A 26429-nucleotide genomic window follows, 5' to 3' on the forward strand; every position below is an offset into this window, starting at 1 on the left:
ACCCTGAACCTGTCCTGTAATATATTAATTTAGCATCCCTGCCAAAAACACTGGAATGGGAAAGCCTTGATGGACTCATCCATTGTGATTAGAAAACAGAGCCATCAGTCATAAAACCACACCTCTCCTCTCCCTAGCCTGCCATTTTCCTTTTGGGGAGAAATGTATAAATTTTTGCAAACTCTTTATCTGAATCTGTGTTCCTTCAAATTGATAAACAAGTTTCAGGACAGTACAGATACAGTAAACATCAGAGGAGCCCTGCTTCAATTTGGACATCTACAGAATCATCTTGGATCTCTTCAGGATTTATTCAACTTCTAAGTACAGCCTTAAGAAATGACAACTCTTCAAGAAATATCATCAGTATACCACTGCCCTCTGGGTTACTTATCTGATAATGTTGGTACAGTTCATAATTCCTCTCCCTTCCTTTGTGCAACCTTCACTCCACCCATTTTCTGCATCTATTCATGCAATGGGAAAAAGTGTATGTAGCAATAAATTTCATCCACACAGTGTTTGCAAAGTATTACATTTTTTTCAGTATAAAAATGATAAACCAACTTGATGGGGGGCATACAATATTAAACATCCCAGCTCCATTTACAGCTGTCAAATGATTTCAGTAATGAACCAAAAGCACATTTTGCAGCTAAAACAAGACATCTGTACATCCATCTCAAACCCTAATGATTCTAGACCGCAAGCCTTTTCAATCTTCTGTAACGTGGTCAAGAATTCAGGGAGGGATCCTTTAAAATACAGATGGTTAATATTTAACTCTGTGTGTGATGGGGCATTGCTGCAGTCTCTATCTTCCAGTGCACAGAGCAATTCAAATTGGTTAGAACGAATCCAATTCGGCAAATCCAAGTGTTAACCATCGTGGTCATCTTCTGCTCATCCTCACTGGATCTCCCCCATATACAGCCTTTTGTCACTAGATGCAGAAAGTACTGATGGGGAAAAAAATACAAACTTATTTTAACAAAACAAAAAAGCTTAATTTAGTCATATCATCCTTCTTTCTTTCTCACTCATGTTTCTTTCTCACTCATGTTTCCAAAAACACACACTTCATAACAAAACTATTGTTATGACAATAGACAATAAAACTATTGCCTATTGCCCCGCTCGTGCTCTTCGCTCCTCTGATGCCATGTTTCTCGCCTGCCCAAGGGCCTCTACTTCCCTTGCTCGGCTCCGTCCATTTTCTTCTGCTGCCCCTTACGCCTGGAACGCTCTTCCAGAACATTTGAGAACTACAAGTTCAATCGCAGCTTTTAAAGCTCAACTAAAAACTTTTCTTTTTCCTAAAGCTTTTAAAACTTGATGTTGTGCAGACTTTATACTGTTAGTTTTACCCTACCCTGTGCCTGCTTACCCTACCCTGTGCCTGTTTGCCTTCTCTTCCCCTCCTTATTGTTTTACTATGATTTTATTAGATTGTAAGCCTATGCGGCAGAGTCTTGCTATTTACTGTTTTACTCTGTACAGCACCATGTACATTGATGGTGCTATATAAATAAATAAATAATAATAATAATAATAATAATAATAATAATGATGGCTCTCTTACAAGCATGTCTCAGGTAACTATCGGATAAATGCTGTTATGTTCCTACCAAAGTTTCCTAATTTTTCTAACTATAATGACGAAATGTTGTATTATCCTTCTGGCAGTTGGACGGATCATTTTATTTTTTTAACAATATTGCCATTGTTAGAGAAATCTATTGTCTAACAGCAGCAATGCCCTGGCTTTCTTTGAAAAACAAAATGCTAGCACTTCTAATACTGGAGATTAGCTACCAGGGGAAGTAGCCCATACAAAAGAATATTTTCCACCAAGGAAATAGAATGTACCAGGCCAGCCCCCTCAATTCATGGAAGCTTCTTTCAATCAGATCTGAACTGTACCTTTAAAAGCATGCAGCTCCAAAAAGCAGTAACTGTACCTAGGACTGTAAAGAAGTCAGTGGAGATTTTAGGTGAAGGAGACAACGCTCCTGGCACTTGGTACGGTGACTATTTTGGGAGTGGGTGGCCATTAATGTATCTTACAAGAACAAACCGAAGCATGAAAAGTCTTCAGCTTACAGCCAGTCATCTGATCACCCGTGGTGGTGAAGAACCACCCTCAAGCAACTAGAGAAGGAAACCTCTGTAAACTAGGAAAAACATCTCTGCTCCATTGACAACTTTATTGTGCCATGCATATCTCACATGAGAGCGCATGGGCAGATGTGTAAGCAGCTTGGGAAGAACTTACTTGCGAAACTGCACTGACCTAGGCCAGGAGTGGACAATTTGTGTCCCTCTAAGTTTTTTAGCCTCCAACTTCCACGATCCCTCGCCTCCGGCTGTGCTCACTAGGGGTGATGGGAGTTTTAGGCCAAAACATTTGGAGGGCCACATGTTGCCCATCTCTGACCTAGGCACTGAATTGACTTTCTGCTCCACAGGAAAAGGAGAGGAGCTTGGCCTAGAGTGGCAGTTTGACCTTCTGAGAACCAGAACCCACTGTCAGCCACAAACCCACAGCCACAAACCCACAAACCCACAGCCACAAACCCACTGTCAGCCACAAACAGGACCCACTTCATTTAAAAAAAGAACAAAAAGCTATTGTAAGATCCAGTGCTGGTCTGGAAAGCGCAAGTTATTTTTATTATCAATATTATTTTTGAGGAAATGCAAGCATGTTCTTAAAGTAGTTTCCATCCCACAAAAGAGCCAAAGCATCCCTGTTCTGGAGAGCAGGTAATGCAACCTACTTGGGCTCAATTAAACTTCTCCCCAAGTACATTTTATTTATGTTGCTTACATTCTGCAGCATTATTACAAAGGCAAACGTTTCAACCAAAATGACAAATTAGGAGGAGCTGGGCTGGCGGGAGAGGAGAGAGACACTTCCTGGGTTAGTTAACAGATTCTGTTTGTAATGAAGACCTCACAGAAGCCAGGTTTTCTACTTAAAAAGCACACACCCCTTTACGCTTCCCAACAATTCAAACAAGACTTACTAATTGGTTCCTCTGGATGAAAAGCTACTTCATTTATTGAACCGGCATGGCCTGGCAGCTTGTAGAGGATTCTTCTGGAGGTTGTATCCCACACGTAAACAAACCTGTATGGTACAAACATGAATGAAAGCCTCCCAAACAGAATATATTAAAAGTAAAAAAGAGCAACTCCTATTTGACCCAGTTCAGGATCCACTGTAGCTCAAAATTATGAGCTGCTGGGTAAGTCAAGTAATTATTTGCACTAACCAAGACAAGCACAGAATCCTTCCGTTATATCTAGATCTGTGTTAAAAAGCATCTTGTCATATTACAATTGAAAGTTAACCTGCAGTCAGCATGACCTTTGTTTGACATCACATGGAGCTGACTTGAGGTCTATGAAAACCAGCAACTTGATAGGAATCCTGAATTTGGAGTCACTGGGTCTGAATGAACCATTGCAAGACTGCCCCAAGGTGAACAGGTGGCTATTCACTTTATGACCGACAGATCAAAGACTGTTATGCATATTATAGCTCACAAAGCAAAACTGCTGTGTATCTTGAAAAAACCTGATTGGTATAATTTAGTAATACTTTGAGGTACAGATTTTCATAAGAAATTAATATTCTACCATGAGTGATGTGCATTTGTTGGTTCCAGTGAATATTTTTGAACACCATAATTTTCAAGAAGGTCATGCAATTTCTGTTGGTTTAATAGCAGCATATTTTGTATCCTGGCTTTCAATGAGGGCAAAGCTACTTTAGCTCTCTGCATTGCAGCTGGCATCCCATAAAGAAGCCAGAGATAAGACATTGAATATTTCTGCTCCACATAACAGACAGGCAAGAATTTTCCCAATGAAGATTTCATAGTTGGTCTAACTAAACTGCTAACTAAACTTTTCTCTGTGATAATTTAATAGCAGCCAATAATGGAAGAAGAGTAGTGGCATCACGAAGAACAATCCTATCCATTTCAAAAAGGACCAGAGATATACCTGCTAAAGTGTTTACAAATTATCGGTAACAAGTGCCAAGGCTCTCTATCCAAGCAGGCTGCAAGATGCTAGCTAGTTTTCACGGAGTCAAATTCTGATGCAGCAACATCCCTTTGCAAGATCAAGCTGTCAATAATGAAAGCTATTCTGTTTTAGAGAGAATTCTTCATGAACATCAATAAGGGGACAGAGTTATCAACACACCCAACAGTCTAGCTCCTGCCTATCTCTCCTCTCTCATCTCACACTATCGCCCCGCTCGGGCTCTCCGCTCCTCTGATGCCATGCTTCTCGCCTGCCCAAGGACCTCCACTTCCCTTACTCGGCTTCGTCCTTTTTCTTCTGCTGCCCCTTACGCCTGGAACGCTCTTCCAGAACACTTGAGAACTACAAACTCAATCACTGCTTTTAAAACTCAGCTAAAAACTTTTCTTTTCCCTATAGCCTTCAAATATTGAGTTTGTTCTGACTCTATACTGTTAGCCTCACCCTACCCGGTGCCTGTTTACACTTCCCTGTGGCTGTTTGCATTCTCCTTCCCTCTTTATTGTTTACTACAACTTATTAGATTGTAAGCCTATGCGGCAGGGTCTTGCTATTTACTGTGTTATCTGTACAGCACCATGTACATTGATGGTGCTATATAAATAAATAATAATAATAATAATAATAACTGCTGAAGATGCTTGTTGGAGAAAGGGTAAGAACTAAATATAACAAATGAGACTCTCCACTGCTATTAACACAAACGAAGCAACAGTATCAATTGGCTTCATAACTAGGTAGTTCACAAGTCTCAGAGAAGTTCTAACATCCGTCTCAATATCCTCTAGCTATGAATGAGCAATTAACATATAGTTCAGCTTTAAAGTCAGTATACACAGCAAGTGAAGCATCATGGGAACACACCCATTAATTCTTTAACAAGTCATTTCAAAATATAGGTTGTACTGCAAATCAAAAGAGGTGGATGTCGTGAGTTGTCACGACATGGTAACCAGATCATATGCTGGCAAGTTATGAACTGCCAAAGTTAAATGGGTTAGTCTACAGGGAACCTGGAATTCTCACTTTATTTGTGTACTCTGGATCCTATACTTAAGAGTCAGGAGATCTGTAATCACTGTCCCTTTTTCTTTCCAAAGGTAAAAGCAGCTGCAAGGCCCCCAAGCAAGGCTGTAACATGGGGGTGTGCTACTGCTCCCCCTAATCTGAATCCCTCCCCCACATCTGATATTAGGCCGGGGTGGGGGTGGGGGGGGAGGGGAGAACATGCAGGCACCATATGAATACCTATGTTTTCCTCTGCAGGGCAAACAGCATTGGGCAGAGATGGGGGAGAAGTGGGAATGCATCAGAAAGAAATGATGTGGTGGAGTGTTAACTGCCCCCAGCCGCCACGTGACAGTGGACCAAGTTTGATCAAGGCTCTGTGTGGCTACTTTTACCTTTGAGGGGAAATGTGAGAGAGCTAATGATAGATTTGAAGAAATCCCCTCTAGTTTGGCCCTACCTTTCAGGGGTAATGCAAGGTTTAACTAGTGCATTTAAAAGTGATTCGTGGTTTTAAAGGTGAAGGCAATGAACTTGATAAGGAAGGTTTTTACCTGTCTGCAGATCCAGCCGCTATTTTACTTCCATCTGGTGACCAGGAGCATCGTAGAAGATTCTAATGAAAAAAACAAAAATATGCCACCATTCCAGGCATATCTTCATTTCCTTGTTTTCACTTGAAATACGTCACCAAGGCTTTAAGTATTAACAACACCGCAGTAATAGTTTTTCCTTTGAAAGCTTAGTCTGCAGTTATATATTGTATTTTATTGCCAGAAATATCCAATATCTTGTTATCTTACATGAAATAGATTGTGAATGTCAAGATACTTAATTTATAGACAATTAGAACCGCACTTCGGGGGGCGGGGGGGATCCTGTTGCAGCAGCTCTAATTGGAATTTCACCTCACACATTAATCTTAGGCACAGCCCTTGTTAAAGGGTTTGAGGCAATTTGGAATTTTAAAAGCCATTTACTTATGAATTAATTTTCTACCACTATCCATAAACAGGCAACATTTCAGTTAGCACTGCACTCACCTTTTCAAAATTATGCACATTCCCTTGGAGTATCTTTACACATCTCTCCTTAGGGGCAAAGGGCCGAACATCCCAGATACGAACTAGAACACAGAAGCAGTTAAGAATCAAGGTAACTAGACAGATATGAGCCCATCATACAGGTTTAGTAGCCAGTCAGCTGTTAGAACTGTATCTTAACGCACACACAAAATTCATCACCAAACTACAGGTTACAATTGCTGGATTATCTTCATACTCATCAATTACCAAAATTATGCTGTGAAGGTAACTAAGGTCAAATACTTAAACCATTGTAGCTGTTCAGTCTACATGCTAACCCACACTCACTAGCTGAATGTGGGTTGTTTGGAACAGTGGGTTGTTCATTTATTTATTTCATTTATATTCTGCCTTTTTTCCTCCAAGGAACCCAAGGCAGCATACATAATCCTCCTCCTCCATTTTATCCTCACAGCAACAACCCTGTGAGGTAGGTTGGGCTGAGAGTCTATGACTGGCCCAAAGTCATCCAGGTGGTTTCCATGGCTGTGTGGGGACTAGAACTCAGATCTCCCGACTCCCAGTCCAGCATCTTAGCCACTATACCACACTGGTTTGTTGAACTGTGTGTTAGTAGTATGTTGTCTGAACACAGTCAGGGTGCTTTGTAAACCATGCACTGTAGCTTATTTTCTCGAACAAGCCACCTTGAGAAACCATGGTTTGTTGTCAGGTTGTTCAGAATCATTAACAAGCAGTGGCCAAGCAGATGCCTCCAGGAATCCCACCCTCAGGCCATGAAGGCAACAGGTCTGCCTTGCTGCTTCCAGCAACTGATAATCCCTTTATACTGCCTCTGTACACAGAAGTTCCATATAGATATGGCCAATATGACTAATTGTCATTAATAGACTTATTCACCATGAATTTGTTTAATTCTTTTGACAGTTCTTTAAGTTAGTAGCCAGCTCTTTAAGTTAGTAGCCATTACCACGTGGCAATGGATTCCATAAATGAGTTATACATTATTTGAAGTACTTCATCCTGAATCTACTGCCGTTGCTTTCACTGGAATAGCACCAGTTCTAGTATTATGAGGGAAGGAGAAAACCTCTGTACACTTTACCTATTCCATTCATAAATGTTCTTGCACAGTCTTTCCCCCAGTCTCCAGATGTGGACAACAGTCCCATCGTTCCTAGCCAGTATGGCCAATGAGGAGAGTTGTGGTCTAACATCTGTGCACCGTACGTTGGCAAACGTATCTCCACAATGTAGCCATTTTTGTCAAAAACTAAAATCATCAAACGCTTTTGGCCATTCCTCATATGGAAGACAGTTACGAACATAGGAAGCTGCCTTATACTGAGTCAGAGCATTGGTCTATCTAGCCCAGTATTGTCAACACTGAGAGCATCTCTCCAGGACATCTGGAAGGATTCTCTCCTAGCCCTACCTGGAGATACCAGAGACTGAACCTGGGACTTTCTGCATGCAAAACTCTACCAATGAGCTATAGCATGAGCTCCTTGATCATTTTCATTGCCCCTTTCCTAGTTTACGGCATCCTTTTTGAGATGGAGCCAACCAGAACTATATACAACATTATAGATGTAGCTATACTATGAACTTCAGCTTAAAACCAGCAGCTTCTCGACAGTGGCATGACTGCAAATTCTCACAAAGGAAGATTTCCTCTTGAATTCTCAACACAAATCAAATAATTCCGAATGTATTGGGTTGGGTGCTGTTTTTATTTTTGTTATAGTTATGCTTTTCATTGTGTTTTGAATATATTTGTTTTATTATTGATTTAAATACATTTTAAAGTCCCCCCCCATTCCTATGTTTGTAAGACACGTTGAGTGCCATTTTCTTTGTAGAAAAGTGGGGTACAAATCAAATGAATAAGAACACTTGGTGTACATATTGCTTCTATTGAAATCTAGGAAAAAGAAGTCACCTGTATTATCCATTGCGTTGGAAAGCAAGTAAGAGCCTTCTGAACTGAGGCTGAGACCCGTGACAGAATCCGCATGCCCTCTCATTGTATAAGTTAGCTTGTTCTGACGAAGGTCCCATACCTTTAAAGATACATGAACACATGTCTCGTGTGTCACACTTTAAGACAGACAAGAAACATAATAGGCAATTACCAAGAACAGGATAGGACTGTGGAAGCTTTTGTAAGGAGCTTAGCCCAATAGCCCATACCTGTTCTATGCATGTAGATTTCCTTGGTTATGATACAGTGTGCTATACTTTAGGCTTCAAGTATATATTACACAGTGAGATACCACCAATATTGTGCTTGTGAAACAATCACTTGCTCAGGAATTAATTCTGATACCATACACACTGGACTGAAGTGGAGGGGAGGAATGCTAAATGGAACGTTTAGTAAGACATATAGCCCATACTACGTCTTAGAAAAGACTCAAATCCCCGAATCTGTTCACCCTTTTAATGGGAGGGGAAGACAGAGAACAAGGCCTTCCTGAGCCTTCTATTGTCATGGCTGAAGTGCTTTCACTCCCCTTCAGGTTTCTCCCGCCCCATGTTCCTGGCAAGGAGAGAACTGGAATGGCCCACTCATTCTCACAACAGGAGCGTTTTCCTTCCCAGAGAAATCGAGGAAGCACCACACCAGCTAGGTTTCTTCCTCATTCTCTTTTGTGCTGGCTAAGCATTCTAAGAAGAGAGCAGGATAATTGTTATGAATCAATTTTAAAGTACATGGACTATGAGTTTCTTAGAACAAGAAATCAACTTACCTTGATATCATTGTCTATGCCTCCAGATATTATCTGATCACTGGTATCATTGAAGGTCACTGCTAATACTTGATAGGTATTTTGAAATGTCTGAACAGCAGCTTTTTTCCTGATGTCCCATAGCTGGAAGGAAAGAAAACGTTTCAGGTTCTGCTTTTAATGCTCCACAAATATAATTTGAAAGTGTCATAGTAAAACAGTAGCAAGACACTATCAAGATTGTAGCCCCCTTTGTGTGTTAACTTCATGGAGAGTATTAAATGTATATGAAACAGCAATGGGGTCATGCTTCTGCCAAGCTTCCTTGTGTCCACAGTCCTCCATTGACCAGGATACCTGAGAGCATGCCTTCTCCCTTACCAACCTGCCTGATCACTGAAGTCATCAGAAAGCATGCTCCTGGTGGTTCCATGTGGACCTGTGGCCTCATTGGAACCCACCAGAAGAGTGTAGTGGCTCCTGTGGAACTCCCTGCCCCTGGAGGTCAGGCAGGCACCAACACTAGGCTGTTTTTGGCACCTCCTGAAAACAACTCTGTTTCCAGAAGCCTTCCTCAACTGACTAGCCACTGTCTTTCCGGTTCCTTTGGTTTTAAATTGAACAATTTTAATTTGCTTTTTAAATCTTCTTTCTTTTACTGTTTATACCTATGTTCACCGCTCTGGAATCTGTGTTAGATAATTGAGCGGTATATAAATATTGTAAATATTTATATAAATATTATTAATATTATTATTATTATTAATCATCATCATCATCATCATCTGCAGAAGTTGGAAGCCTTTCCACAGTCAATGTGTCAATGCCAGGAGTCAGGGCGAGGCGGCCACACATTGGGAGCAGGGCCAGCAGCACGGAGCATCATTGGCCCTTTCTTGCATTAATCACATAGAGGGAGTCCACATATAGAAAAGTCTTACAATTACTCCAGTCTGCAATTATCAAGGGAATTTAGCCATGCTTAAGAAAGCAAGGATGAGTGTCTTGTGGCCTTTTCTTTTAAAGTTATGACTATCCATTTCTATACCCTTCTCCCACTCAGGGATTAGCGCCCAGTCAAATGTAAGAGGAGTGTCTGGGACATAACAAGCTAAGACAGAAGTCTTTATATATAATGTACTCCTTCTCTTATCCCAATGGAGAGCATTAGTAAGAATTAGGGCAAGTTAAGAACGGTTGTGGGCTCATAAGGCTACTGCAGCTGAAATTCCAAGATATATACCCTTCCCTGAAAAGCTACAGCGGCAGCTCCCTTAAACATGTTTTGCCTCAGAATAAGCAATCAGTGTGTGTGTGTGTATTTACATGGAGTGTGGGGTGGCAGCACCCTTCATGAGGCTCAGGGGTTTCTAGTAGTCAACTTATTCAGTGCTACAATAATGCTGTCAGTCATGCAAGCAGAACTACAGCGATACCTAGAAAAGCACAACAGGTTTTGTCTCTAAAGTGGAAAAGAAGTACTCTCTATCCCAAGAGGATGCATGTTTGACAGAGTTCTTCACTCTGAGGAAATCACACCTAAGAAGACAACTGCTTATTGATCACGCAAACTCATCTTCAGGTTTGACTGTTACTGTGCAAAAGAATAATGTAAACACTGACCTTTACTGTTCCATCATCGCTGCCTGTACAGACTAACTGAGGACCACGTCTTGCTGGATAACAGGAGTTCACAAACGACGTGTGTCCTTTGAGTCTTTTCACTCTCTCTCCTGTCTCACTATCCCACACTGCTACCGTTTTATCCGTGGAGGCAGAGAACAGCATACTAGAAGAAAATGCAAGTTCTATGAAACCTAAAAGCTGGTATTTCATACATATTTATAGGTATTCAACACTACAAAATGGCCAACTAGGTAACAGACAGATACTAGAGATGAACACAAAAGGTGCTAGCCAGCCAATATCAACTGTCTATTTTGCCCAGACTTTACCAGACAGTTTGAGCAGTCAACTTGATATTGTCTGCAGCAATGGAGGAGGGGAAGACAAACATACTGCTTTTGTCACTACTGTAGACTGAAGCCTTAGATTAGTTATCTCAAAACATTTCCAAAAAAGCAACAAGTGGCTTTTGTAGAAGAGGTGGTGTGTATGGAATGGATCCTAAAGGTAGTTGAAAGCTTTGAAAAGATAATCTCAGAGCAGGAGCATTTTCTCTTTTTACCCAGATCCCCTAAAGGATAGCAATTGGGCCTCAGAATTTGTTTCCTTTCCATTAATAGGGTTCCACATTTGCTTGCTTCTAATTTCCCCAAAGCAGATGCAGAGAGATTTACATTTTAACTGAATCACTGTCTTTTACACCAATTTACAACACCTTTTTTCAAATCTCTAGATGTGCATTGATGTGCAAATAATTCTCATGGATGACATTCTCCTACCAAAGTAGCCCTGCATCAACCCTGTAAAGATTGTTCCAGCCCCTGGCGTGATGCTCAAGGATCTGCTTGGAAGAATGCAGGAAAAGCAACTAGGAATAATGGTGCAGAACACATAGCTATAATGTGAAGCAAATCTCTTTTGCCTACTTTCTTATGCAGTTTTGTTTCTCAAAACATATAGAGTTCACTTCTTGCACATTATTATTATTTATTTATATAGCACATGCTTTCAAAATAAGTTGTGAACTGTTTTGACACCAACAATTAAGACATGAACACAGACAAGCAAAGCGTTAATATCAAAACCTTCAGTAATATGTTCTGAATGGCGACAATATTGTCACGAATCAATTAAACAGAATAGAGAGAAGAAAAATAAACAATCCAATGAGATATAAGTGGGTTTGTTTCTGAAGTACTAACCTGCCATCGGTGTTATAGTGTAGTTCCATAACTGCTCCACTATGCCCTTTCAGAGTGGCATAATTATCACAGTCACCATACACATTCCATAACACTGGAATCAAAGAGAGATCAATAGTAAATTCTGAAGAAATCACTGCATTTTCACTGGAAAAGAATGTAATGCATCAAATACCCTTTTCAAACCGAAGTCTTTAAAAGTGGCATTGGAAGTCTTTTAAGTAGGTGTGACCACGAGAAACACATAGTAAACATCTCTCTCTCTCTCCACACAAACAAACACTTAATTAACTGGGGGAGGAGGGAATGTCCTTCCTTTATGCCCAATATTTAAAGTCAGGCGACAGTCCTAATTTAAAGACGACTATTAGCCATACTTAAATGTAGACCCATTGAAATCAATGGGACTTAAATTAGTTATAAATAACATATGGAACTTAAGTGAGTCATGACAAACTTAAGTTCCAAGATTTAAATGAGTCTAATTTAAGTATGACTAAATTTGGATCCAATCCAATATGTTTTTAAAAGTTCATAATGCAAACTTACGTATCAACCTGTCAAATCCAGCTGATGCTAAGGTGGCTCCATTTGGGTGAAACTTGCAACAATAAACTTCTCCTTCATGCCCTGAAAGCAACATTATGGGTGCTTGGAGGGAGGAACATCTTGGGGGGCCCTAAAATATGAAACAATATAAGTGAGCATGCATCTGCATGTGCAGGGGAAAGTACTCCTTCTATTAAATAGACAAGATCAATCCATCAACGTTTCTAGAAATGGTCTGCAAGTGTTTACTTTAATGCCATGGAAAAACAATAAGCACTGATAATTCCAAAACATTTAGATATGTTTAAATATTCATTTTAAAGGCTGTAACACAAATCAATGGGGGTAATAACATCACTCCAGCTGATACAAAAAATCACAACCAATAGTATTAACTTACTGTTCATTAGCAATTCTTGCAGCCCTGTTGTCCCACAATTAACAGTCCCTTCTCCCATGCCCCATTTATACTTGGCACAGGTAAGTGGTACTGGCTGGCTAGCAAGCCTGAGTGACAGTAAAGCGAGAAAAATAGAGGGAAAGAAAACATACAGCCTGATGCTTTTATGCATGCTTATTTACAAAGATTTGGGTTTGCTTGTTTTCCTTCCTCACAGATCACCACATACTGATTCTACTCAGCCAGGAAGGGGGAGGGGGTGCTTTCAGCCCAAGCACCAAATTCAATTTCAGTGATACTCTCAGGGGCCTGCATTCCAAATGGTTGCTGAGGCCAAAGGTGAAAGGGCATGCAGCCAAAACTACAATAAATCCCAGAATATTTTAGCTTAAAGTTCTTACTATCAGTAACTAAGATTTAGGAGAGGCATTTGAACCTTTTAGAATAGGGGAACGGCTGACCCAAAAGCTGGGAAACCACCAAATCATCAGTGGTAAATGGAAAGGGGTTAGAGCCAGATAAAGAAAACATGGCCTTCTGAGGAACCCCAGGAAGGTATGATTTGGCCCCTGGTCCTGAGGTTACCCACCCCTCTGCTAGGCAACACATTAAGGGAAAAACAGCAACCCCGAACAAGAGTATCATTGTTGTTGCTGTAGTTTTAAACTACAAACCATAAATAAATAAATAAATAAATAAATAAGAGCAGCTTCACCTGACATCAAGACTACATCGGATCAGGCACCAGGAAGCCTTTCTAGGGGGAGCCAATCCAAAACTGGGGCACCACCACTGGGAAGGCCCTCTTGCTGAGGGCCACCCACTGCACTTTACTGTTTTATTAATGCATTTATTTCCTTATTGAAAGCTAACTCGAGTAGAGAGTAGAAAGGCAGGGTTGAAGTTAAATAATGACAGCAATAATGGTGTAAGACTATATATAGTAAAGTGATTGCAATTAGAGCCATACAAATAATTAGATTTTGTGTGTGTGTGTTTAAAAACGCAGAATGTTATGTCATTCAGAGAGAAGGACTCAGAAAACAAACAGGGAACCGGGGCAAAGCCGTGACCGTAACTCGGCTCCCACTTGTACCAGCAGCGGCCAGGAGGAACTCACCGCCTGCAGCAAAGCGCCCGAAGGCGGCTGCCCAGGCCCAGGGCCCGGCCCCAAGATAAGCTCGTGCCGGGGCTTCTTAGCCGCGGACGCCGCCGCAACCATAGCCATATCCGGGCCGGGAACCTTCCGTTTCTGCGGGTCGATCATCGTTCTCCTCAGACGCGCCTCCGCAAAAGCAACCCCGAAGGCCTCGAACAGCGACCTGAAGGAAACCACGCTCTCTGCTTTCTCATTGGCGGCTCAACCCCCAAAGCCCGCCCCCTTCCCAACGCCGATTGGCGGATGCCCTCAAAACGAGCTGTAGTAAGAGAGCGGCGACAGCGTCGCGCTCCTCTAGCACGGAGCACCCTGATTGGTGGAGGCTGGCGCTCGACCCCCGCGTTTATGCTGCATGCCGATTGGTGGGAGAGAAAGGAGAGCGGCTGTGCGGCGGCGCAGAGCGCGGAGGGTAAATAAGACGGCGGTTGCTGTAGTGATTGTTTTTCCCTCTTTCTCTTTCTCCTGTTTAAATGATTCCTAGTAACATAGGCGGGAGGGGGGTTTAAGTCATGGGGGAGGGGGAAACTTGTGACCCTTCAGTTCTTTGGCCTACAGCTCCCATGATCCCTCACCATTGGCTCTGCTGGCAAGGGCTGATGGGAGTCGTAGGCCCTCCCAAAAAAATCTGGAAGGCCTCAAGTTGCCCACCCTTACTTTAAGTTATGGCAGTAGGAAAAGGTGGGGGAAAGGGTAGCGTGGTGGTGAAGAGAGGCCAGGGCCCCAATCCCATGTGTGTCTACTCTGAAGTAAGCCCCCACTGAATGCAATGGGACTTACTCACAGGTAAAATGTTTGTGTGATAGGAGCCTGTGCATTACTCCTATATGTATGTGTCTACTCAGGAGTAAGCAGTTCACACTGCACCTCATTGTGCAAAGTATGCAGTAACAGGACCAGAATGTGTAAAACAAACAAGTAGTATGGTTGAATTATTAAGCATTTAAGGTATTAGTGTGATGATAATGATCCAAAAGAAGCAGCTATAAACATCCTTCTGGGTGCTGCCTAAACTAATTGGTTGTTAGTCCCCAATATATTTCAGTTAGTGTTGTCTGATTGCATTTCAGTGTGGGGGGAAAAAGTTGCCAAGGGATAATACAAACTGCACAGAAAAAAAGTGGGCCAGGAGACGTGCCAACTTCCCATAAGCTGGGGCAATGGAAGAACTTCCAGAACTCTATGAAGTTTTCCAAGGAGAGGTATGTGCTAAAACTCTAAAAAAAAAAATCAGTGTGGTAGGAGGGAACACATTTTGGAAACCTGTGCTTTTTAATATGACAGTTAAAAATGTCACCAATAGAGCTGCAATCCTAAACACACATTTTAGCGAGTAAGCCCCATTGAACATAGTGGGACTTACTCCTGAGTAAACATGCATAGGATTGCACTGTAAAGGTGGCTATCTATTTATTCCTAAGTAATTCTATAGTTTTGAATAGAATATATCTGAAAAAAGTACTGTAGCCTTAAGATGCAATCCTGTTGATTGCACCCTCGTTGATTGTAAGCCCCTGAAATCAGAGGCTTCCAATCATCCTATGCAAGGCAGGAGGAACGGTGTCTTCCTGCCCTGCATTTTTTGGCAGACGGGCAGTTTAGCTCATCTAGCAAAGGCGTTTCGGAATCGAGCCTAGTAGAGGCTCAGGATAACTCATATCCTGGCCTCTCCAGTCTCCTCCCCTCCCTGCCCACCAAAAGACCCCCCTTTTCCCCATCTCAGAGGTCAGGCAACTCTCTCTTGGAGGCCAGCTGGCAGATCCTTTCTATGCCCACTGCGAGGGAGTGGTGGGGGTTGGATTTCTGATTCCCCCCTCCAAGGTTGGAGCGTGTCTGACTTCAGAGGGGAATTATCCTATGGCCCCTCAGATGCTGTTTAGGGCCATAGGATTGCTCCCAACATGGCTCAACCAATGTAAATGGCTTTAGTCTGCTTCATAGAGAAATATTCACCTTTCAAATAATGCAGCAGCGATTGTTCATTGGGCATCTAACAGAGATTAATAGACTTTATTATATTTATTGAGTCCAATAGAATTTATTCCCAGGTAAGTGTATATAGGATTGCAGTGTAAAGAATAGCGTGTATAAGATTGCAGTGTAAAGAATAAGTAGTGGACAGGTTTTGAGATGGACAGCATAGATGGACAATGAAATGGTAAGGGGCCCATGGCTCAGTGGTGGAACGCATCCTTGCATGTAGAAGACCCTAGATTCAGTCCCTGACCAGGTAGCAGGTGATGTCTGCCAATCAGAGTAGACAATACTGGACTAGATGGGAGCTTCCTATGTTACTGTGGGGAAATACTGTAATGAGTGTCACTTTTTTATGTCAATAATTGTATTATTTTCTTTGCAGGTTGCTTCTGTGACAGAATATGGAGCATTTATAAAAATTCCAGGAACAAGGAAACAAGGTTCGGGTCTTTATCAGATGTGCTATACAGTGATTTGGTTTGCATTGCTTTGCTAACATGATAAATGATTGGAAAAGGATTTTAAAAATGATTAGAAATCAAAATGGGTGAATCTGTTCATAAAGCATTAGTACCCAGTGTTACCCCCATTTTAGAATACTTCAGAAATTTCTTTTTGACTGATTTCATCCGTCAGAGAAGAATACTTAGCAAATTATTATCTCCTATATTTCTTCTTAGGCCTTGTACACAAAAGTCACATGTCACACTGCCGAGTAGACAAACCCTCAGAGATGGTGGATGTCGGCGAAAAAGTATGGGTGAAACTTATAGGAAAAGAGGTAAAATTGTTGCTGGGAGTCTGAGAAATAAGGATTTCACAGTTAGAACAAATTGCAAGGATGTGTTTATTGATAAATAAATATATTATTATTGGTGTGCTGCTTTTAATGATGCAATGGTTTTAGACGTTTGAATTACTGCATTTCTTCGATTGTAAGACACCATCGATTGTAAGACGCATACTAATTTCAGTACCACCAACAGAAAAAACACCCTAAGAAACACTTGCGATTCTAAGACGCACCCTGTTTTTAGATGGGGAAAAAAGTACATCTTAGAATCAAAGAAATAGGGTAGTTGTATGTATTTTATGGTGTTTTTATTTGTCTTGTACCCCGCCTCAATCCCAGGAGAGACGTGGGTAACAAATAAATTTATTATTATTATTATTATTGAGACAGAATTACACCACAGCCCGTACACTTGTTTATTTGGAAGTAACTCTCGAGGATTTCAAAAAAATTATCAAGCATGCAAGCTGGAAGTTTAAATACTCTTATGAGTCCTACTGATTCCATGGGGGTTTATAAATGTACATCGGATTGAGTGAATCATGTTCCAGATCTTAGAATATTATTTGAACTACCTTTTGAGTCTTGAATATACCAGTTAGAACTGCAGTTATTCAGAATTGTTATTAGTCTATTTTTATTGTTTATTACCACTGTGTTTTTGATTTTTTAAAATTATTATTATTACATTTATATACCACCCCATAGCCAAAGCTCTCTGAGCAGTTTACAAAGATTAATTCATAATTTCTGTCTCATTGATTTTGTTGGTCCCCATGTTAGAAATATCTTTTTGAAAATGTGTATACAATGTTTTATTAATAAATAAGTAAATAAAACAAGAAAAGAAACATGAGATGGTGACATTTCACTGTCTAGCAAGTTTCCCACCACTACCAATGTGGCAAACATATCCACGTTGCCCTCCACCATCTTAAAAATATATTTATTTTATTTATTTATTTATTACATTTTTATACCGCCCAATAGCCGAAGCTCTCTGGGCAGTTCACAAAAATATATCCATTATTGTTACTAGGTTTGTGGTGTTGGTTCTTCTGTGGAAGCTGTGAAATAAAACTAGGCTTCTTCTTTGCAGATAGTTTTTCTTGTTGTATTTTAGGTTTGAGCTGCACAGAGCTTCAGCTATGGGGTGGTATATAAATATTATAAATATAATAATAATAATAATAACAACAACTATAATTCTACAGAAATATTCAATCTATCTTATCCTGATAGTAATATTTGCTTATGCTGTCAACGCCTACACTTCGGTAGCATTTGCCACTGGTATAGGAGGATGGCATCAGTAGGCTCATGGAAACCCAGGGTTTGCCGAAGTACAATAAATACTTTGAAGGAAACCTGTGAACACTAATAAAAGAGAGAATCCCTCTCCTGGGAGTTGCTATGGTAATTAAAAACTGCTAGGCTGCAAGTAAATGTGACCATCAACAAAATTAATGTATATGGCCAATACAGTTCTGTAATGACTTGGTTTCAATATCTCTGCAAGGCATACCTAACCACAATCACAAGAGGGATATAGGAATTATTTTCAAATGGTAAAAATCTAGTGTTTAGTGTGGGATCTTCAGTTTATTTGGAAAAGCCCTGTGGTTGTCACAAAACCTAAGGCTGGGTTTCGCCATGGTTTATGGTAAATTTTCATGAAATAAGGTCTGAGTTGTGCCAACACAACTTTTTTGCCAAATGTGAGTAACTCAGCAAAGATGTTGGCTGTATATCAGGCAGCTGCAATTCTGTCCTGGATTTTTGCCACTGACAAATGCATTCCATGCTGTATGAAATAAGGATCGGATATCTTCTATAGGCTCACTGCAGTTCTGTATTACCATTACTATAGCCAAGGGTTCTTAGACACTGAATAGAATGCCCAGCCTTAGCTGTAAGAATACTAGGTTGATGGTAATGTCTAGAGTCTCATCATTGATGACTGGTGTTGTATTTATACTTAGATTAATAGTGAAAGATAAAATGGGAGAGGTGCTATCAGCTGGGATGGTCTTTCCCGTGGTACCTTATCTTGCTCATAAGAACCCTGCTGTTGATTGAGGCCTGAGAATTGCACAAAACCTTTTTTCTTTTTCTTCAGAAGAAAGATGACAAGCTAAAACTTTCTCTTTCCATGAAAGTTGTTAATCAAGGAACTGGAAAGGATCTGGACCCCAACAATGTAGCTCTTGAGTAAGTAGAATTTGTTGTACTTCCAAAAATAATAAGAATAAAATAGTTTCTGCATGCCTTATATTCTTTCTCTTTCCCCTCTGTTCCAAAAGAACAGTGTGGATAATAGTAAGAGGCACCTGGGTTTTCCTGATGCTGTTTTCATGAAGAAGAAAAATTCTTAAGCTTTTAAGCCTTCCTAGCTCATGTTGAAAAGACTTGGAATTCATTGTTGAGATAAATACCTGTGCTAATGCCTCTTGTTTTCTCTCCCGGTAAAAGTGTATACTACTATATTTGTGATATGACTTGATAGAATTTCCAAGTCTGGAACAAAATACACTCACCTTTTCTTTAACCTTTGGAGTGATAAATGAACTAGTGAATTGTTTTCAGAAAAACAATTGTAATAGAGCATAGCAATAAGACAGTAAACACTGAGCATTCCATACTCCGAGAGCAGTTCTCACTGACTTATTCTTGGATTTCCTGCCTGCTTTGGATTTTTCTATACTTTTGCAAACCACAGGAACCATGCTCAAGGAACAAGTTTGCTATTAATATGTAGGATGGTCTGTTACGTGAAGCAATGTCCATTTTCTGACAGTGAAAGTGATAGAGAAAATCTAGTAGAGCATAAACCTATCCTGAGAAGTTGGTAATAGTTGATAATTTACTCCAAATCAACAAGAAATCAGATGATATTTCCCCACTGATACAAACAGTGGTGTTTGTGATTGAAAACTCTTGTGTCTGCACACAGTCAAGATGCACGGAAGAAACGCTCATTCAAAGACTACACCAGCCAGAAGATCACTCTAGAAGCTGTCCTGAACACAGTTTGCAAAAAGTGTGGTTGCCCAGGTATGCAGAGACCAAATTCCCATTTTAGAAAATTATATTGCGTTACTGTGTTTATGTTGGAAATCTTTCCATCACATTTTCAAACTTACCTGTGCAGCTGTGAAGGTTAATATTGGGTCTCTTTGAAGCAGAAGTTGGAATTGGGCTACTTCTTTTTGACTTGACAAAGGGGCAGCATTTGATTTATGGAGTAGTTGAGTTCATAATCAAAAACCCAGTTATTCCACTTGATGGTAACTTCAGGTGCTTTTTTTTTTAAAAAAAAAAATCAACATAGATAGATATGTTCTAGATCATAAATGCCCTGGATCAAAAATACCATTTGGGGTGTATGTGGAAACCAATACTTTACAATCTCAGTCTGAATCTAATGTGATAATTCATATCAGTCACTATTTCAGAGATATTGTGATGTTCAAAATCTTGCAGAATATTAAACCAGAACTGATTGGCTCAAGATTACAATCCTAACCAGTGTACTAGGACACAGCATTGGCTCATCAGTGGCACTGGCCATGTTGGAAGTGGCATGAGCCCTTGCAGTTAATTTTAAGATGTTGGTTAGAATGTTGTGCTCTAGCAGCCACTCTGACGCTGTAGAAAATGCTGGGGTTCAAAACTTAGCTAGGTCATGCCAGGCTTAATGGAACCAGCAAGTTTGCTTGCTGCCCCCAAAAGGCCAGTGCGGCACACAAGCTTTTTCTGCAACATCAGAGGCTGAAGAAGAGGAGGACCTGTCAAGTAGCAGGGACAGAAGATTGCTCCTGGCATCTGGCTCCCACGATGCAGGCTGGGTTTACAGGTGGTAGAAAGATTGAAGACGACTGTGTTATGTTGCTTTAGAATGGCCAATTGAAATATTCATCCTGGGGAAATGTTTTATTGTACTGGGGTAGGGTGGACTTACCAACCAAGAATATTGCCTTAATTTTGTGTTTTAAATACTGGGTTTAAGGACATTTTGCAAAAGATTGCTTCATGCAGCCAGGAGGGACCAAGTACACCCTTATACCAGAGGAAGATGAAATCCCTCCAGAAGATGATAAGAAGGCATGCCAATCAGAGGATTCTGTAAAGAAGAGAAAAAAGGTAAAATACTGCATGGCAAGTTTAAAAAGCTACATGGCAAGTTTGACAGAGCTGGGCATCTGGACAGTTTACAGTTCTGTTGCCTCATTTGTGGAGACCGAGATTAACAAGATGAATGAAGTGTCTGCTGGTTACTTTGATGTCAGTGTATACAAACTGAGTGTGTTTTTCCTAACTCATTTATATTACATGACAGTTGCAGGTCTGGGTTGTTGTTTTCACGTAGCATTCCAGACCTCCAGAATACGTTTCTTCAACACTAATTTATCATGTCAAAACTCTCCAGAACAAAGTGATAGAGACTGTAAACTGGTTTTGTACACATCTGCTTGGGTCCCTTGATGGAGTCGAGCATGGGATCTATATTCCTACATTGAGCCTGTTCAGATAACATGCGAAGTTAAACATTCTGAGTTAAACATTATGGCTTAGCGTTTCATGTGAACCATGACTTAATGTGTTGTGTGAACCATTCCTAACCATGGTGGCTATATAACCACAAGTTAAACATGCTCAATAACCATTTGCTGCAAAAGAGTTAGCAGCCTCACCACGGCTAAGCGTGTTGTCTGAACAGGCCCATTATCTTTCTGGTCTCTTTTCCAGGGAATTCTGGGTCTGCATTTCAGATCAGTGGGCTCAGTAGTATTGGAGATTTAAATAAATAGAAGCTTGAATGACTGGAAGCTTGAATAGAATTTGGGTTTTGTTGTAGAAATTCATGGGGTTGCTTGCAGTGAACAACTTTTTAACCTACAGTACATTTACAAAGGAAAATATTAGAAGCTCTTGTGTTGTTGCTTGTATACAGTCTCAAGAAGTTATCTAGAATATTCTGTTGAGGTGTGGTGGTGCTGTATTGCTGAATATTAAGTTGCTAAACTGTGCTTTGATTTAGAATTCAGTAGATTTTGTTGATAACTGTTGCATAATTGGCAGTGCTGAACTGAGAGTGCTTCTGTTCCTAAATCCAGTTGCAGTCTCTAGAAATATAGGCTTGGAAGAACTCTAGTAGATCTTCTCATCCACAATGCTGCTTTTTAATTTATTAGTATTTAATTATTTGTTATTTTTATGTTCTGCCTTTCCTCCAAGGAAAGGTACATGATCCTTCTCTGTATTTTTATCCTCATAACAGCCCTGTGAGAGGTAGGTTAGGCTGAGAGTCAGTGACTGGCCCAAAGTCACCCAGTGAGCTTCATGGCTGAGTGGAGACTAGAATCTGGGTCTCCCAAATCCAAGTCCAACACTCTACATCTGAACCAGCCCGCTGGTTCAAAGTTAATGTTAAGCCATAACTTAGCATTATTTTTATTTATTTTATTAATTACATTTCTATACCGCCCAATAGCCGGAGCTCTCTGGGCGGTTCACAAAAATTAAAAACATTCAAAGTATAAAACAACAGTATAAAACCATACTATAAAATACAATATAAAAGCTCAACCAGATAAAAACAGCAGCAATGCAAAATTACAAATTTAAAACACCAAGTTAAAATTTATTTATAGACTGTTAAAATGCTGGGTGAACACACTTCTCCTCCGCCTGCCCTTGCATGCTTCCCTGTCCTCCTCTAGCATAGCTGTGAGGAGCCTGAAAGCTTTCATTCTGTTTCTGATTAATTGCAACTTACTGTGTTACCTGAACTTTGACAGATGGTGATTAATGATAACCATGGTTAGTAGAAACATGTCAATTTTAAATCATAGTGTCTGAAGCTGGCTTGTTTTCACTAATATAATGTAGATTAATTACAGTTTAGAGCAGGGGTCTCCAACTTTTTGGGGGCCTGTGGGCTCATTTGGAACTTCGATAAAGTGTTGTGGGTGCGCCCCCAAAATGGCTGCCATGGGGAAGGGGCATGCCCATTCACAAAATAGTTGCTGTGGAAGGCATGACAACAACTTTCGCAAAAGGCGAACTAGTGAGGCTAAAGGATAAGTAACTTGCCTGAGAAACTGAGTAGAAGGCAGAGGTAGTATCTGAGTCTCCAAAACCAATCTGTTGAACACAATTTTCTGCTCCCACACGATACCCATTTCACAGAATGCAAAACCAAAACAGTTTGGTGTTTGGTTGTTTAACTCATAAAAGCCGACTTTCCAGGTTCAAATGGGTTCAACAAAAGTGTCTTTTCAGCTTATCATAGAAGTACCTAAAACAAGCTCCTGAGATTGCCATTCCTTGTTCAAAGAACACCCGCAGATAAATGAAGGGCTGGGAAGCGAGGCAGATACCTTAAACTGCATGCAAGGAGTGACGGCACACTGTTTCTTCAGATGTCTTTAAAGCGAAAACTACACCTTTCCGAATTCTACTCTTGAGATTTTTTTTCAAAAGGAGAAAAATGAGACTCGGACAGGGGCCAAATAAAATTTATTCTTGGTTGTATAAAAAGCCCAGAGTATATTGATAATAAATCCTCCATGAAGACAATGGATTCTGGTGTCCTTTTTGTTGGCATTTTTATATAGCAAAATGTTTTTAAAAGGACTTCTTTTCCAGAGGGTTATCTGAACTTTATATACTTAGAATGCAATCCTACAACTCCAAGCATGGCTGGCTGGGGAATGCTGGGAGTCATAGCCCTTTTTTTTTCTTTCTAAACATGCATAGAATTTAAATATTATTTCCCAGCAAATTAGATTAACCTCTGTGCTTATCTTATTTTATTTTCCTTGACCCACCCCACCCCTGTGTTTATTATACTTGATATAGTTTATCTTAATTCTAAGCTGTCTTTGATGTCGTATAGAAAGCTGGGATACAAATTTTGATAATACATAAACAAATAAAATACCCTCGGGGGGTTTTAGTCTTTGGGATGCACGCAACACTCTGTATATTGTGAATTGCTACTGCTTTAGCATCTTGGGAGAAGGCAAAAGCACTGTAATTGGTTTCTATTTAGCTAGCGGAAGAACCTATTTACGTAAAAGAGCCAAACCTTGTAATTTTTAAAACCAGAAAAACCAGAATAGCCACCCAACCAAAAAGTCTGCCTTGAGGGGGAAATGTAGAGTGAAATTACAGACTGCTCTGTAGGTTGATAGCTAGGTTTTATGACACATAGGCAATATTGCACCATAAACTGTATTATGTTGCAAGCAGTTGTCTCTGTTTCTATTCTGTTTAGGGTGGGGTGGGGGCGGGGGGGGGCGGGAAGCCTTATTGCTGCAAAATGCAGCTTTATCAGTAAGAATTGGAGAAGGATTTTCGAATAATCTAACAGGAAAACTTCTCTGGGCTCTTTCTTAATAGGAAAAAAAGAAAAAAAAGAAACACAAGAGCAAAATCCCTTCTGAATTAGAGGATTCTGACAGCGGTGATTCAGACAGTGGTGTTCAGCCAGCCAGGAAGAAGGCAAAACAGACTGAAAAAGCCAGTACGTCCCAAAAGAGAAAGAAGAAGAAGCACCATAAGAAGAAGCACAAGGAATGAGGAGGAGACAACGGGCCCTGCTCTAATGCGGCACCTGCCTCCCACCCCTCTGGCCTCCTGTTATCAGCTGGAGAAAAGAACAGCTGAGCCAGCATGACTTGCACTAAGACTAAGACAAAAGTCCCCCCCCCATTTCTTTAGTGTTGGTCCCTATGAATTTTCACAAGGGTTGCCCCTTTTCTCCCACAAAGCAGGAAAGAAGGCACCAGCTGCAGTTTGGTGTTCCTTGTCCCAGATGTTGCGCTCATGCGTGTGACACTCTTCTCATTCTGTAGTTCCGTTTCTTCTGGGCAAGGTGCCAGGACTCCAGACAGTTCCTCTGGAACAACCCTGAGCGATCTGCCAGAAGTGTGCACGGCATCCAAAATCAGTGCAGTTTCCTTAGACAGGATGACAGCTGTGCATTCATTCAGCATCTGCCAGTTATTTGCTGCATGCCAGCAGAAGGAGCAGTGGACACATCTGAGATGGGCTGATTGGTTCAGAACAAATCACCCCACTGCATCTCCTTGTCCCCTTTGTCTCTAGTGCTGAAGAAGCGGGGAAATTGCCAGCCACTGGCACTCTCGGATTTAAAAAATGGAAAGTGAGCCAAGTGGTTAACTTAAGTATGAAATAAAGGTTTTTCTCTCTCTCATGATTATTTCATTTATTTTGGTCCCAAGATAGCTGGTTAATTCAAAGGAGGCCTTCCAACTGTCCTGTCCTCATTCTGTTGGATACAAAATGTTCTTTAGGGCATAGTTATTTACAGATTTGCTTCCCTTCTCTGTTAAACCCATCTCTAGGTGATCAGTTTGTTATTTATTGCAATTATATCCTGCTTTTCTGCCATCCTGGAGTTGCAAGGCGGAATATGTATGATTCTCAGGTGACCTTCCTTCAAGGCACTGCCTCAGACCTGCTTAGTTTCAGCAAGGTTGCTGTATCCTGCATGTTCAGATTATGCTGTCGTGGGCTGCAGCTGCTCAAGCGTCCCCAAGGAGTCAAAACCAAGGAAAGTTCCGAGGCCAATCCACAAAGCTTTATTGCAAACAATTAACACTTCTGTAACACAGGGTCCCCAACCCCCGGCCCATGGACTGGTACCGGTCCGTGGCCTGTTAGGAACTGGGCCATGCAGGTGAACTGCTGTCACCCCCACCCCCAGTGTGTGGGGCGCCATCTTGCCTGCCCAGCCGAAGTGAAGCCAGGATGCTGGGGTGGGGTGGCTTTGGAACGGTGCACCTGGCCGGAAGCCGCTCTGGGAGAGAGACTTTTGGGCGCACCATTCCGATGTCGCCCACCCCAGCGTCCTGGCTTCGCTTTGGCTGGGTGCCCACCCAGCCAAAGTGAAGCCAGGACACTGGAGTGGGGGGGCCAGGGGAGGCTTCCCAAAACCATCCCCTCAAACCCCCCCCCCCCAGTCCGTGGAAAAATTGTCTTCCACGAAACTGGTCCCTGGTGCCAAAAAGGTTGGGGACCACTGCTATAACACAAATGGCTTAGGCAATGCTATGCAAACTAAGCAAAAACGATTGACCATTCAAAGGAAAGAAAAGGCTTTTCAAATGTCCCAAGCTTCAAGGTGGAGGAGGGAGCGTAGATGCCTTCTCACGCAATCTCTCCGACTGTCTCTTAGCTGCTAATCTCGCTGAACATTTTAACTTCCAGCGATTCCTAGCATCCAGTAATGTTTTGGAATGTTCACCCCCGGAAGTTGACTCTCTGTCTCCTGAGAGCATAGGATCTGGCCTTGAGGAGACAGACTCTGGGAGGGTCGCATTCACAGCTGGAGGCTCTCCCGTGTGAACTTCCTCCCCCACTGGCTTGGCATCTTCTGAATCAGAACCTGTTTCTGATTGATTCCCTGCGTCACCTGCTCCCAACGCCAGAGCAGTAGGGGCATACATGACACATGTCCTCAGATCCATACAGGCTCTTAGCAATGCAACAGATTCTATCATTCCTTTGAGTATCCAAGAACTATAATTGCTAAAATATTTATTCATGTCTGTACTGTGATGAAGTGCTCTTCAAAGCTTTTCTGAAAGAAATTGTAATACTATATTCCCTCCGTCTGCTATTGACATAAGGAGGCTTGGGGACGTAATCTTATAATGTGCCAAAGCAAAGTGCATTTTGTTAGCACTTGCTGTACAGATTGGAAAATTTAACCACAGTGATGAGTGGCCAACTTAACCCTGGCAACCTACAGTTTTTAGGCAGGGCTGAGTACTGTGCCCAAACAACAAAAATCTAAATTCTGAACTAAAATTGTGAATTTGTTTTCCTTGTTATTTTAGAATTCTATG

The 26429-nt window shown here is 41.1% G+C and overlaps 2 protein-coding genes across 3 annotated transcripts; one reads left to right on the top strand and one right to left on the bottom strand.

The window, feature by feature from the left end:
* Positions 1 to 521: 521 nt before the first annotated feature.
* On the bottom strand, positions 522 to 13931 carry SNRNP40 (small nuclear ribonucleoprotein U5 subunit 40). Its single transcript, XM_063140856.1, has 10 exons — positions 13743 to 13931; positions 12223 to 12352; positions 11674 to 11767; positions 10469 to 10634; positions 8867 to 8989; positions 8056 to 8176; positions 6111 to 6193; positions 5622 to 5683; positions 3030 to 3133; positions 522 to 959 (listed from the first exon to the last, which is right to left on the bottom strand). The coding sequence occupies exons 1-10, from the start codon at positions 13887 to 13889 to the stop codon at positions 910 to 912; spliced, it is 1080 nt and encodes a 359-aa protein (XP_062996926.1). The 5' UTR covers positions 13890 to 13931; the 3' UTR covers positions 522 to 909.
* A 223-nt stretch (positions 13932 to 14154) lies between these two features.
* ZCCHC17 (zinc finger CCHC-type containing 17) lies at positions 14155 to 24775 on the top strand. Of its 2 annotated transcripts, none has more exons than XM_063140098.1 (8): positions 14155 to 14190; positions 14849 to 14980; positions 16138 to 16195; positions 16436 to 16536; positions 18668 to 18759; positions 19502 to 19602; positions 20558 to 20691; positions 23956 to 24775. In XM_063140098.1, exons 2-8 carry the CDS (start codon positions 14939 to 14941, stop codon positions 24133 to 24135), a joined length of 708 nt encoding a protein of 235 aa, XP_062996168.1. In that variant the 5' UTR covers positions 14155 to 14190; positions 14849 to 14938; the 3' UTR covers positions 24136 to 24775. The 2 variants fall into 2 exon arrangements, with proteins under 2 accessions (XP_062996168.1, XP_062996169.1); XM_063140099.1 differs by lacking the exon at positions 14155 to 14190 and adding an exon at positions 14197 to 14214.
* The last annotated feature ends 1654 nt before the right edge of the window (positions 24776 to 26429 follow it).

The sequence above is a fragment of the Elgaria multicarinata genome, chromosome 13 (assembly GCF_023053635.1).
Source record: "Elgaria multicarinata webbii isolate HBS135686 ecotype San Diego chromosome 13, rElgMul1.1.pri, whole genome shotgun sequence".
Lineage (NCBI taxonomy): Eukaryota > Metazoa > Chordata > Lepidosauria > Squamata > Anguidae > Elgaria > Elgaria multicarinata.